General features: G+C 46.9%; 1 protein-coding gene across 5 annotated transcripts in view; it reads right to left on the reverse strand.

Annotated features, from left to right (window-relative positions):
* GRIK1 (glutamate ionotropic receptor kainate type subunit 1) overlaps nucleotides 1-12,982 on the reverse strand; it is a 473,929-nt gene that overhangs the window by 178,347 nt on the left and 282,600 nt on the right. For all 5 annotated transcript variants that reach the window (XM_075335032.1, XM_075335029.1, XM_075335031.1 and 2 more), the window contains exon 5: nucleotides 7,084-7,137. In XM_075335032.1, coding sequence (XP_075191147.1) covers nucleotides 7,084-7,137 — 54 coding nt within the window. The remainder of the gene's footprint in view (nucleotides 1-7,083; nucleotides 7,138-12,982) is intronic.

The following is a 12,982-nucleotide window of genomic DNA, read 5'->3' on the forward strand; positions in this document are numbered from 1 at the left end:
CCTCCTCCGCCCGTGACAACTTGGCGTCACGAACAGGATCTTACCGCTCTGCCGTCTGGTAGAGGTGCGCCTTGTGACCGCCGGAGGTGCCCGGCCGAAAAATTTCAGAAGCCGCCATCTTTGGCGCGAAGAATTTCCCGCTCGAGCGTCTTCCCCGAGCAGGAAAGGCGCGAACGTGGAGCCCCGCCCCCTGAAGAAGGAAGTGCTAAAAGAAGCTAAGGGGGACGGGATGGCGTCCGGCCGCATGTGAACCGCGGCTGTGGAAGCAGGGACGCCAGGACTCTGGCAGCATTTGGTTCCCGGAAGAGGCCGCCGCAGTGATCCACCGACCCGTTACCCCTGTTACCGGTAGCGAAGCCTGCAGCGTCTGTGGGGGAGGACCTAGACCAGGGGTCCCCAGGCCTCACCTTTGTCACCGCCCTGCCACCGGCCCCGGCAGTCCGCCCGGCCGCGACGGAGATGATGACGGCTCCGGCAGTCCGCCCGGCCGCAACGGCAGCGAAGTACCGGTCCCGTTGACCAATCTGGAGCCGTTCCTGGACTGGGGTCAAGGGGTGCTGCCCACTTCCTAGGGGCAGCACCAAGGCTAGGTTGTTTGGGTGGGTGACTGAAGGACCCGTTACACTGTTATTATTAAAAGTGTTTGACTGTTATTGCAATGTTAAAGTAATGTGCTTCCCGTTGTGGGAGGATTGAAAATGCTTGTGTTTGATGTTTTGATCTTTTGTAGTTTAAAAGAAAAATAAAACCGGTGATGGACGGGCAGCCCGAGGACGGTCTGCATTTTGCTAAGGGGGAATGTGTCGCCCTGGACAAGCCAGGGGACAGAGGTAACAACACACACACACCCCCCACCCCCAGCAGTTCACAGCAGACATCCCCAAAGTGACCTGCTTTCTGCCTCGGGCTCAGACTGACACACCAGGTGGGCGGAGTCAGGAGATGGGGCCGCAGCAGCCGCGGCAGCCGGACCCGAGCAGTGGGAGAGCGCGGCGTCCCCTCCTCCGCCCGCGACATAGACATCTTGGCTGAGCGGAAGATGAAAGCAGCTTATAAAGGAGTATGAACTGGGCATGTGAAATAGAAGTGTAGCATGAGCAGATTAAAAGTAATGAAGAATATTACAAAGATGCATAACTTTGGATCTTGAAGGATAAGTAAATTGAGTTACTCTTTCATAGAAAAGCTCCAAACACTGAAGTTTCATCAATCAGTACAAGCAATTCATAGTTTCATAGTGTTTAATGTTGAAGGTAGACTTCATCGAGTTGAACCTATGACCTAACCTACCATGTTGATTCAGAGGAAGGCAAAAAAAACACCATGCGTCAGACCATAAGCGCCACATTAGGGAAAAAATTCCCTCCCGACTCCACATACGGCAATCAGACTTGTTCCCTGGATCAGCGCCCCATCACAGACCCCTAGAGAAAGTTCAGATCATCTTCACTCCCTGATATCTTCACTCCCTGATCTCCACCCCAGAATGTCTGAATGGACACAGGGGATCAAGCATCAAAATGTCACACACAAGATTCCTGCTAAAGTTTAGGGAGTTTTCAGCAGAGATCAAGAGATTTACCACCTCTTTCTAGAATTTGAGAGGTCTCCGTAATGTTCCATGACAGTTGACGAGTATGCCTGCCCAATATCATTCGGTAAGTTAAAGGGGCTTTCCACCACTTTGATATTCATGGCTTAGAGGTTATTTACACTCCTCAACATTGAAATTGGACCAGTATGATGTTACCTCGTGAAGGACTCTTTCTAGAATTGACCATGTGGTCTCCATATGGAGATCGGATGCTGGAGAGGAGCAACGCGTAATGGAGCAACGGAGATCTATCCTCTTTGTGGACCTCACGGGATTGCCCTCAAATGCTACAATTGTGATATGTCAGACAGCAATGGAGGATGGAATGGAGATCTATTTTCTTCATTAATGAGACAATGATAGCTGGAGATCATGTGGGCAAAGTCATGAAGAGGCCTTCATGAGGGAACATCCCAGTGGTCCTACTCTTAGGATTATGGTGAGGGGTGGCATAGTGTACAGTAGCCGTACTTGTCTAGTCTTCGATCCAGGTGCACTAACAGCTCGGTGTTACATTGATTTGGTGGTGGAGCCAGTAGTGCTGACATTTCTCCTGTGTCCCAGGAGCCATTTTTCAATTTTCAATACAACACCAGGGTGCAAGTTGCTCGTGCAACTGTGAGCAGCCTGGAGGCCTAAACGGGCTACCATGGCTGCAGCGTCTCCAGTACATCATATCTGTGACCATCATCAGTTGACAATTGGGGAGCTGCCAGCAGTGGATCTTGATGATTTGACCAAGTTCATTCAATACAGCAGAACGTTCCTCAGACAACCACAAAGAACCTTACTGATAGGAACCAAGGAGTCTTAATACTGGGATTTCTCTGCATGCTGTTCACACTTCAGAACTGGATAAATCATGAAGTTTTGAAAAAAATCTTTTATCATCTGAAGATCAGTAACACGTCTATCCATCCTGAGATTTCCATAAGTCCATGACTTTTCCTTCTTGGTGCTGTACCAAAGTGGTGGAAAACACTCATGCCAGAGTTACACGGTACAATATATCGGGCGATATGTCGCGGGGGTCACGTCGTTAGTGACGCACATCCGGCATCGTCAGAGATATCATAGCGTGTGACACCTCCGAACGACTGTGTATGAGCAAAAATACTCACCTTATCGTTGCTTGTTGACACGTCGTTCATTTTCAAAATGTCGGTCCTCCTCCTGTGCTCCGGTTGTTCATCGTTCCCGAGGCAGCACACATCGCTCCATGTGACACCCCAAGAACGACGAACACAGCTTATCTGCATCCCACCGGCAATGCAGAAGGAAGGAAGTGGGCAGGATGTTACGTCCCGCTCATCTCCGCCCCTCCGCTTCTATTGGCCGGCCGCTGTGTGACGCTGCTGTGATGCCGAACGTCCCTCCCCCTTCAGGAAGAGGATGTTCGCCGCCCACAGCGACGTCACCCCGGGAGGTAAATGCGTGTGATGGGGGGGTTAACGACTTTATGCGCCACGGGCAACTAATTGCCCGTGACGCACAAACGACGGGGGTGGGTACGATCGCTCGTGCGATCGCACGATAGATCGTCCCGTATGACGCCGGCATCAGTCCATAAAGTCCAGGGAATGTTGTCCCAAGGACCTAAATATACTGCTTCCGGCAAGAAGGGGGTGGTGTAATTTCCACAGGACTGTTTGCTTAGGACTATCTATTTTGTGACTCTCGCGGCCGGTGTAGAGCCAGTGAGAGGAAATAGTGGACCCACTGGACCACAGGAAGGGCTTAATGAAGCACCTATCGTGAGGTGGACGCCAGGTGCTACTCCCAGGGCAGGTGACCCCCAGGACAAGAGACGGACTCAGGTACAAACACAGGTGCAGGCAGGTACAGGTGGGATGAGTGAGGCAGACAGTCAGCGGGTACGGAGAAGTATGATGGGCTCGGCAGGGACAAATAACTTTTGGAAGGCAGATACAGATGACTGACACAGGAATAACAGGAGCTGACAACTAACTAGCAGACAGACAGACTCAATAACTAGAGACGATGTGCAGGCACCTCCCCTAAAGGGAGGGTGCCTTAAAATGCACAGTGCCTCGGCATTTCTGAGAAATGGTGCGCCGGCCTTTTAAAAGGAGGGCTGTGTCTGATCGTGCGCCCTGAGCGCATTCCCAGAGAGCCTATGTGGTGAGCACAGGCCTCGAAGTAGAGGGAGGCAGACGAGCACATGGGCGGCCGCAGAGCTGTGGGGGAGGACGCAACCTGGCAGTGGTGGTGATGAAGTTGTTGTCCCTGCGGGAACGCTACACATTTAGTGGAACAATAGAGAACTTCTCTCTCTTTGCTGGATTTGGAATGACTTCCTAATTGAAAATCTGCCTGGATGTGCAGCCATACACCCCATGACTACTCTATTTCAAAAGTAGTGCCCCCCATGTCTACAGGTCGTGGGTGGTACTGCAGCTCATGACAATAAAGCTGAGCTCTAATACAGGGGCAGGTGTGGTGTTATTTTTGAAACAAAGCAGTAATTTTACTTTTTTCTTTCCCTTTTTTCAATTCTAACTATAGGTGGAAAATATTCAGAATAATGTGAACATTTCTTGCTGCACATAACAGGATTTATTTTCGCTTAGCAAAGAAAAGAGCAGAATAGGCGGCTATTAATACGACCGCCGCGGCTCAAAGTTATTTCTCGACCTCTGGGATGAGAAAATGAATTAAAGTTCCCTCTGCTTTAATCCCAGAGGGGAGCTCGTTCCACGCTCCGGCTCCTGACTCTATACTGTGCGCTAACTTATACAACTCCTCACATTAAAAAAAAATATAAAAAAAAAAAAAAAAAAAGAAACTAGTCCATTAATTAGAGTGAGTCATGGAGAATTTGGAGTCATTAAATCATAATCTGTGAGCGCAAACTAAAATTTCAAAATTAATATAGTCAAATGTCAAATGAAATGAATAGGTATTTCTGACTTGGAAGTTAAAAGGAAGGACTTTTTCCGATTCCTTCGTATTATATGTGTTTTAACACTTTAGTTCTCGATTCCTGGGGGTCTGGTGGGCAGAGGGAAATGGCCCTTAACTGCAGATGGTGCTGCTCCGTTTAAGAAATACATACCGTTTCCCCAAAAATAAGACCTACCCCAAAAATAAGCCCTAGCAGGATTTTTGTTGGCCTTTTTGGAGCATGCTTATATAAGCCCTACTCCAAAAATAAGCCTTGGTTGCGTACCATACTATAATAGTGTCTTGAAATAGAACCTGTGCAGCCAATTCAGGATATGTATCTTTTTTGATGTACGTTGTCTCATTTGGGTTCCTGTAAGCCCCAGAAGTTTATAGTCAATGGATAGGTAATGGAAAATGAATATTCACCCAGTATCACCCAGCGTTTCATCTGCCATTAACACCTAGTGATTGGAATGTGTGTTAATGGCAGATGAATATTCACCCCCTTACCCTGTCCATATTCCTGCCCACCCTTATGTGCCGGCATCAGTTCTTGTAATGTGTGTTCACGGCAGATGAATATTCACCCCCTTCCCCTGTCCATATTCCCAACCACCCCTCTGTGCCGCCATCAGTAATTGAAATACGTGTTCATGGAAGATAAATATTCATCCCCTTCCCATGTCCATATTCCCAACCACCCCTCTGTGCCGCCATCAGTAATTGAAATACGTTTTCATGGAAGATGAATATTCATCCCCTTCCCATGTCCATATTCCCGCCCACCCCTCTGTCCCGACATCACTAATTGGAATGTGTGTTCATGGCAGATGAATATTCACCCCCTTCCTCTGTCCATATTCCCCCCCAACCCTTTGTGCCGGCATCTGTAATTGGAACGTGTGTTAATGTAAATGAATATTCACCCTCTTCCTCTGTCCATATTCCCGCCCACCCCCCTGTGCGGCATCAGTAATTGGAAAGTGTGTTCATGGCAGATGAATATTCACCTCCTTTCTCTGTCCATATTCCTGCTCACCCCTCTGTGCCGGCATCAGTGATTGGAACATGTGTTCATGGCAGATGAATATTCACCCCCTTCCCATATTCCTGCCCACTCCTCTTTACCAGGATCAGTGACTGTAACGTGTGTTAATTGCAAATGAATATTCCCGCCTCTGTGTCGGCGTCACAGAAGGGTGGGAGGTATTATGGGCAGTGGAAGGGTGTGGATATTAATTTCATTAACACATGTTTCAATCACGGACACCGGCGCAGAAGGGTGGGTGGGGGTAGGGAGTGAATATTCATTTTCCATTAATGGGCTATCCAATCGCTGATGCCAATACAAAATGTAAGACCTACCCTAAAAATAAGCCTTTGTGAATTTTTTGGAGCCAAAAATAATATAAGACCCTGTTTTATTTTTGGGGAAACATGGGTAGATTCTAGATGGAGGAGGACTCAGACAGAAAAGGGCTCCAGTGAAAGAACACTATATGGGCTATCATTATAATGCATAACTTCAGTTGCTTTGGACGTGGATTTGGCCCCTTTACCTCTAGGGACCCAATCAATGATCTGTTTGCCCCGATTCTAGAAGTTTTGCCCTGTTTTCCATTATTCAGTAGTGTCTTTAATTCCTTCCCTCCTGATCTTTAAAGGACCATCCCGTGATCTAGACCTCTTTTTGGCTAAATAGGCGTGTTCCCAACTTTTCTCCAAAAAGAGACTTCTTTAGGTCCATGCCCACTTGGCTAAGTTGACTACAGTTATATACAGTAGAGGAAAAAAAGGGCCGTATTTCAGGAACGGAGAGGGGCAGGAACAAAAGAAAAAGATCTAGATTCAGCGGAACAGCAGCATTTATACTAGGTTAAATAAAAAAAAATATATATTTTTATATATATATATATACGGTATATATATTACACATATATATACACACTGTATATATATACACTGTATATATATTGCAACTCATATATATATATATATATATATATATATATATATATATATATATATATATATTTTTTATAGCAATAAACACAGGTCCTCTTTAACGGGAGTCTGTCAGCGGGTATTCTGAGAGAATAATGTAGGGGCAGACACACTCATTTCTGGGATGTATCATTTACCAGACTGGGTGATGTAGTTTAAATGAAATCAGTGTTTTATCAGCAGGAAATTATCACTAGAGGACTAGGTGTCCTGTGCATACTGGTCAACTGTAGCTCCACCCCCACCACTGACTGGCAGCCATCTGTGAATGTAAAGCTGTCATTAAAGCTGTCAATGAGAGGTGGGCGGAGTTATATACAGCTCAGATTTCTGAGCCCTGCTAGATCTGCAGAAGAGAAAATAGTCATTATATAAAAATGACAGCTAGCAGTCCAGCAAGTGATACATCACTGGAATCAGGGTCTCAGCCCCTATATCATGCTGGTCTCACATTACATAGCAAAAACTTAGTGACAGATGCCCTATTAGGACAGGAAATGAAGGTCACGGTGTAGCTAACATATTGCAAGTCATAAGCATCTATGAAGAGGTTGCAGTAAATCTGCCGGATGTCTTACCATAGTTGTGAAGAAGTAATGGTAATATTCAGTCATCATTCCCATGGAGAGGATCTGCCAAAAAAAAGGAAAAAAAAGTCAGTCATTGATAAAAAAAAAAAAGATTAAATTGTTGGAAGTGGTGCACAACTAAACAAAAAATTCTATAGTTTATATATAAAATATTACAGAACGTTTTTTCCTTTAAAATTATACACAGGGAATAATTAGGACTTTTTCTTAATATACAGATTGGTTGCAATTTGCACCCAGTAGGATTGTCAACACAGAATATGTAAAGGGGGTAATCCCACAAATAACATTTACTAACTATCTACAGGACAGGTGAAAAATAAAGGGGACCTGTCACTAGGATTTTGCCCCCGAGTGGTTGTGCGCATGCGCGACAACTACTGCATTCACCGTCTATGGAAGCAGAGGTCACACTTGCACAACCACTTCATTCACGTGGGGCTTTTAAATGTTCTTGGGATGGATCATAACATTCAAAACTTCCCCCATCATATCTTTAAAGAGGGCATGTCACCAGGGCAGGTGTCTAGATTTACCGCCGAGCGGTTGTGCGCATGCGCGACAACTACTGCATTCACAGTCTATGTGAGCAGAGGTCACACATGCACACAACCACTCCATTCACATGGGACTTTTGGATGTTCTTGGGATGGATCCCAATATTCAAAATTTCCCCCATGATCGGTTTAAAGAGGACATGTCAGCAGGTCAGGTATCTAGAGTTACACCCAAGCAGTTGTGCGCATGCGCGACAAGCACTGCATTCCCTGTGTATGGGAGCAAAAGTCACACATGGGCCCAACCACTCCATTGAAATAGAACTTTTGGATGTTCTTGGGATGGATTCCAGCATTCAAAACTTCCCCCATCATATGTTTCAAGAGGACCTGTGAGCAGGTGAAAAGTGTCACCAGTTTTTGCTCTTATTTTATTCCCGCTGCTTCACTGAGTATTTGTTTAGTTCTTTTTAAACCATAAAGTTTCAGAAATATGGACTTATTTTATTTAGTGCTACATTTTATAGTCTTTACCAAGAGGTTGTATATAAAAGGCTCCTCGGGGGCGTGTCCTTTGGCAGCTCAGCATTATTACCCTGTAAGCCACGCCCCCTTGCACAGACCATAAAAATCAGCAAAAAAAAAGGTTCCCTATAGCAAATTAAAATAAATAAATAATGGATTACTCAGTAGAGCAAGTGGGGTAAAAAAGAAGAGCAAAAACTGGTGACTTTTGACCTTGAGACAGGCCATCTGTTAAGGTATGATTGGAGAAAATCTGAATATTAGTTCCCTAGAACATCCTAAAGTCCCATGTAAATAGAGCAGTACCGCACATGTGTGACCATGTTATATAGACAGTGGCTGGTGTGATTGTCGCGCAGGAGCAATACCGCCCAATTCACACTGGGTATGTAGGTCCGCTGCTTTAGCAATCAATGTAGGTACCTGCAATCCTATCCCAATGAGCCCACATTTATCAGCTATGTTGGGTACAGATGATAAATGTTATTGGTGTAGTCATTTTTTTAAGGCCGGGGTCAGACGAGCGTATAGTATCCGACGTGAGAGCTGAGGAATAACTCGCAGATCTGCTCTGCCTCACTGACCAACATGGGCCGTCACCCATTGATCGGAGGAGGTTTGACATCTAGAGATGAGCGGACCCGTGAAAGCTCAGGTTCTGAGGGTTCAGCCGGACTTTAGAGAAAGTGTTGGGGACCCAGACTTGACCTGAACCTCGTTTGAAGTCACTGATTGGGCAATTCGGGTTCCACCCACATGCAGCCAGCCTTAAACAGATTACTTCTAGGGGACGGAGGGCTTGGGGTTTTTTTTTTGGGTGCACACTACATCCGATAATGCATTCAAACACTACAAGCGTCTGTCTCTGCGCTGAGCACCGAGCGTACCCGAGCACAGCGATGCTCGCTTGAGTGGTAAACATACGTAAAGCACCCGAACTCCGAACTCAAACACTCATTTTTTGGTAAAGCCTGTGTTTGGTACGAACTTTACTGTTCAGGTTCACTCATCTCTATTGTCGCACCTGAAAGGAGAGTTTGGTGTTCGCACCGAAAATGAACTTTACCAAAAAAAAAAAAAGTGTTCAAGTTCGGCGTTTGGGTGCTTTACATATGCTGACCACCCAAGTGAGCATCACTGTGCTCGGGTACTGTCACGCTAGATACGGGACAGTACCAAGCAAACGGCATAAGGACAGGGATGGGAAACCCTGTGTTTAGGGAAGGGGGAGATGGTGACCCCTAACTAAGCCTACAGCTGGGTCCTGGGTTCCCTCAGATTGGTTCCACACCTATGCGCCAAGCTGGATACCTGACTCTAGCTGACCCTGATCTGGACCTAGGTAGGGAGCGGATGGGGTGAGCTCTTTGTCAACCCCTCTAGGCACTAAAGGACACACAGGGATAACAAACAAGGGAAAACAACAAACAACAAACAACTTATCTCTGGTTGTCTCAGGGAGAAAAACTTGAACAATCACCAAGATTCTCCTGATGTTTACAAGCCGCCTGCTTGCACTCAGGACTTGATAAAGATGTATCAAATATCAGGAGCACCAAGTAATAGGAAGTGAAGGTATATAAAGACGAGGGAAGTACTGATGAACAGTAGGTGACAGGCTGAGCAACACCCCTGGATCTTAAAGGGAAAAATTAAGAAGCAATGATAGAAAGTCAGGGAAGTGTTTGTGCAGTCAAACGCTGTGACTTTCTATAGCCAGACACCACAGGACTGCCTGTCACTCATGACACACCCTTGACAGGTACACTGGGGGTAACAACACCATGATCGCATGTAGTGTGCACCAAAAAACAAAAATGAAAAAACCCAGCCCACCTTTCCCCGGAAGTGTTCTGTTTATGGATGACTGCATGTGGGCGGAGACCCGAACTGCCCAAATAGTGACTTCCAATGGGGTTCAGGTCAAGTCCGGGTCCATAATAGAAATCTAAAGTCCGCTGAACCCGACGAACCGACCTTCAACGGGTTATCTCTACGACTGCCATTTTTTTGCATAAAATTAAAAAAATCCTTTTTAGGGCCCCGTTACACGCTACGATTTATCTGACTACATGTTGTCGGGGTCACGGTTTACGATCGCAAATAGGTTGAAAATCGTTGACACGTCGTTCAGTTTCAAAATATTGTTCGTCGTTTGGAACGCAGCAGACATATTGGTACGTTTGACACCCTGCCAACGACGAACAACATCCAAACGACCGCCTTGGTCAAACAATATAGAACTGAACGGTATAGCGTCGTTTGTGAGATCGTTACGTGTGACCGCTACAAAACGACCTATGAGCGATATCGGCAAATCGTAACTACGATCTGGGCGTGTTACATCACTAACGAGATTGCAAGCGATGTCGCTGCGTGTAACGGGGCCTTTAGGGTCTGGATCTACTGATGGCTATTTGGAATAATACTACGTCCTTTCCTATCATTCTAGAATTAAAAGGGTAAAAGGGGCCAATATATGCTGGAGCCGCTGCCTGATGACAGCATAGGGCTGGCAACTTTGGCGGAACATATGTTGGTTGCCCAAAGTTCGCGAATCAACGGGCCACATTGGAACTGTACAAGTACTGTGACTATGAAAGGCCAGTGCCAAAAAAATCCAACAAGGTTGGAATTTTGGTAACTTGTGGTACTTTCGGGGAGGCAATCCAACCGATTGGTCATACGACAAGTCTTGTAACCATAGTTGCCCCGTGTAGCCTCAGCCTCAACCCATAGAGCTGCGGGATAAGACGTTCCCGTGTAGCCTCAGCCTCAACCCATAGAGCTGCGGGATAAGACGTTCCCGTGTAGCCTCAGCCTCAACCCATAGAGCTGCGGGATAAGACGTTCCCGTGTAGCCTCAGCCTCAACCCATAGAGCTGCGGGATAAGACGTTCCCATGTACCCTCAGCCTCAACCCATAGAGCTGCGGGATAAGACGTTCCCGTGTAGCCTCAGCCTCAACCCATAGAGCTGCGGGATAAGACGTTCCCGTGTAGCCTCAGCCTCAACCCATAGAGCTGCGGGATAAGACGTTCCCGTGTAGCCTCAGCCTCAACCCATAGAGCTGCGGGATAAGACGTTCCCGTGTACCCTCAGCCTCAACCCATAGAGCTGCGGGATAAGACGTTCCCGTGTAGCCTCAGCCTCAACCCATAGAGCTGCGGGATAAGACGTTCCCGTGTAGCCTCAGCCTCAACCCATAGAGCTGCGGGATAAGACGTTCCCGTGTAGCCTCAGCCTCAACCCATAGAGCTGCGGGATAAGACGTTCCCGTGTAGCCTCAGCCTCAACCCATAGAGCTGCGGGATAAGACGTTCCCGTGTAGCCTCAGCCTCAACCCATAGAGCTGCGGGATAAGACGTTCCCGTGTAGCCTCAGCCTCAACCCATAGAGCTGCGGGATAAGACGTTCCCGTGTAGCCTCAGCCTCAACCCATAGAGCTGCGGGATAAGACGTTTACTGGGTATCATGATATTCAATAACATTTCCAAGATCATCTCCAAAAGAAAAAGAAATCTCCTACATATCTAGAATATTGGACATGACGGAGTTAAACAATCCTCTAATAAAAGAATTAAATGAAAATCCATCCGACTCTGCGAATTAAAACGATGGTTTTGTTCCCTTAATTAAAGCGGCGGTGACGCTACGCTGCTGCCTGTCAAAATAATTCTATAAAGGGAAGGGATATCCTTTGAAATCACTGAGAGGGAAGAACACACATTCTGATGAATCCCTCATTTGATAAAAGAAGGTCTAGGAGACAGACGACTTCTGCCGAAGAAAACAAAAAAGAAAAATGAACCCGTGGGAGCTAAAAAAGCAGAAATGTTTTCCTACAGCTCATCCGCTTACAATAAAGTGAGTGGCGCCCTCCCGGGCAGAAAAAGATGCCGCCGATGAAATGTGGCTTTTTTAGTTCGTAATTGGCATTTCCTTTCTTAATTAACTTTAAAAAAAATGGAAAAAAATGGTGAAAAATTACATATAATGTAGAAAAGCCCACATAGGAGTTGGAGACTTTTTCATTTTTTTTTTTAGAGTATATCTTTACGGTGGATAGATCTCTGGTTTTAGGATACAAAGGGCCAAATCCTCCACATAGATATTTAGGTTTCTAAGCAAGTTGTCACTATTTTTTACCTGGACCACTTATGGTTTCTGAACACGCCCTTATACAAACTTTGTGTTTTTGCAAGAAATTAGAAAAATGAAGTTTAAAATTTGCTGTACCAATAAGGCTAGGTTCACACTTGCATTGGACGGCTTCCGTAGCATTGCGTTGTGTGACGGATACAACGGATGCGTTGCATATAGTGGCACAACGCAATGCTACGGATCATACAAAATAACGGAAAGCGTTATTTATTTATTTTTTCTTCTTTACAGTACCGGCAGCCGACTATTGTGAACGATCAGCTGATCGCTCTTAATAGCCGGCGGCCGAGCGCTCTCACATGCCGGCGGCCGAGCGCTCAGCTGAGTGCCCTGACATGCCGGCGGCCGAGCGCTCAGCTGAGTGCCCTGACATGCCGGCGGCCGGGCGATCAGCTGAGTGCCCTGACATGCCGGCGGCCGGGCGATCAGCTGAGTGCCCTGACATGCCGGCGGCCGGGCGATCAGCTGAATGCCCTGACATGCCGGCGGCCGAGCGCTCAGCTGAGTGCCCTGACATGCCGGCGGCCGGGCGCTCAGCTGAGTGCCCTGACATGCCGGCGGCCGGGCGATCAGCTGAGTGCCCTGACATGCCGGCGGCCGGGCGATCAGCTGAATGCCCTGACATGCCGGCGGCCGAGCGCTCAGCTGAGTGCCCTGACATGCCGGCGGCCGGGCGATCAGCTGAGTGCCCTGACATGCCA

The sequence above is a fragment of the Anomaloglossus baeobatrachus genome, chromosome 2 (genome assembly GCF_048569485.1).
Source record: "Anomaloglossus baeobatrachus isolate aAnoBae1 chromosome 2, aAnoBae1.hap1, whole genome shotgun sequence".
Classification (NCBI taxonomy): domain Eukaryota; kingdom Metazoa; phylum Chordata; class Amphibia; order Anura; family Aromobatidae; genus Anomaloglossus; species Anomaloglossus baeobatrachus.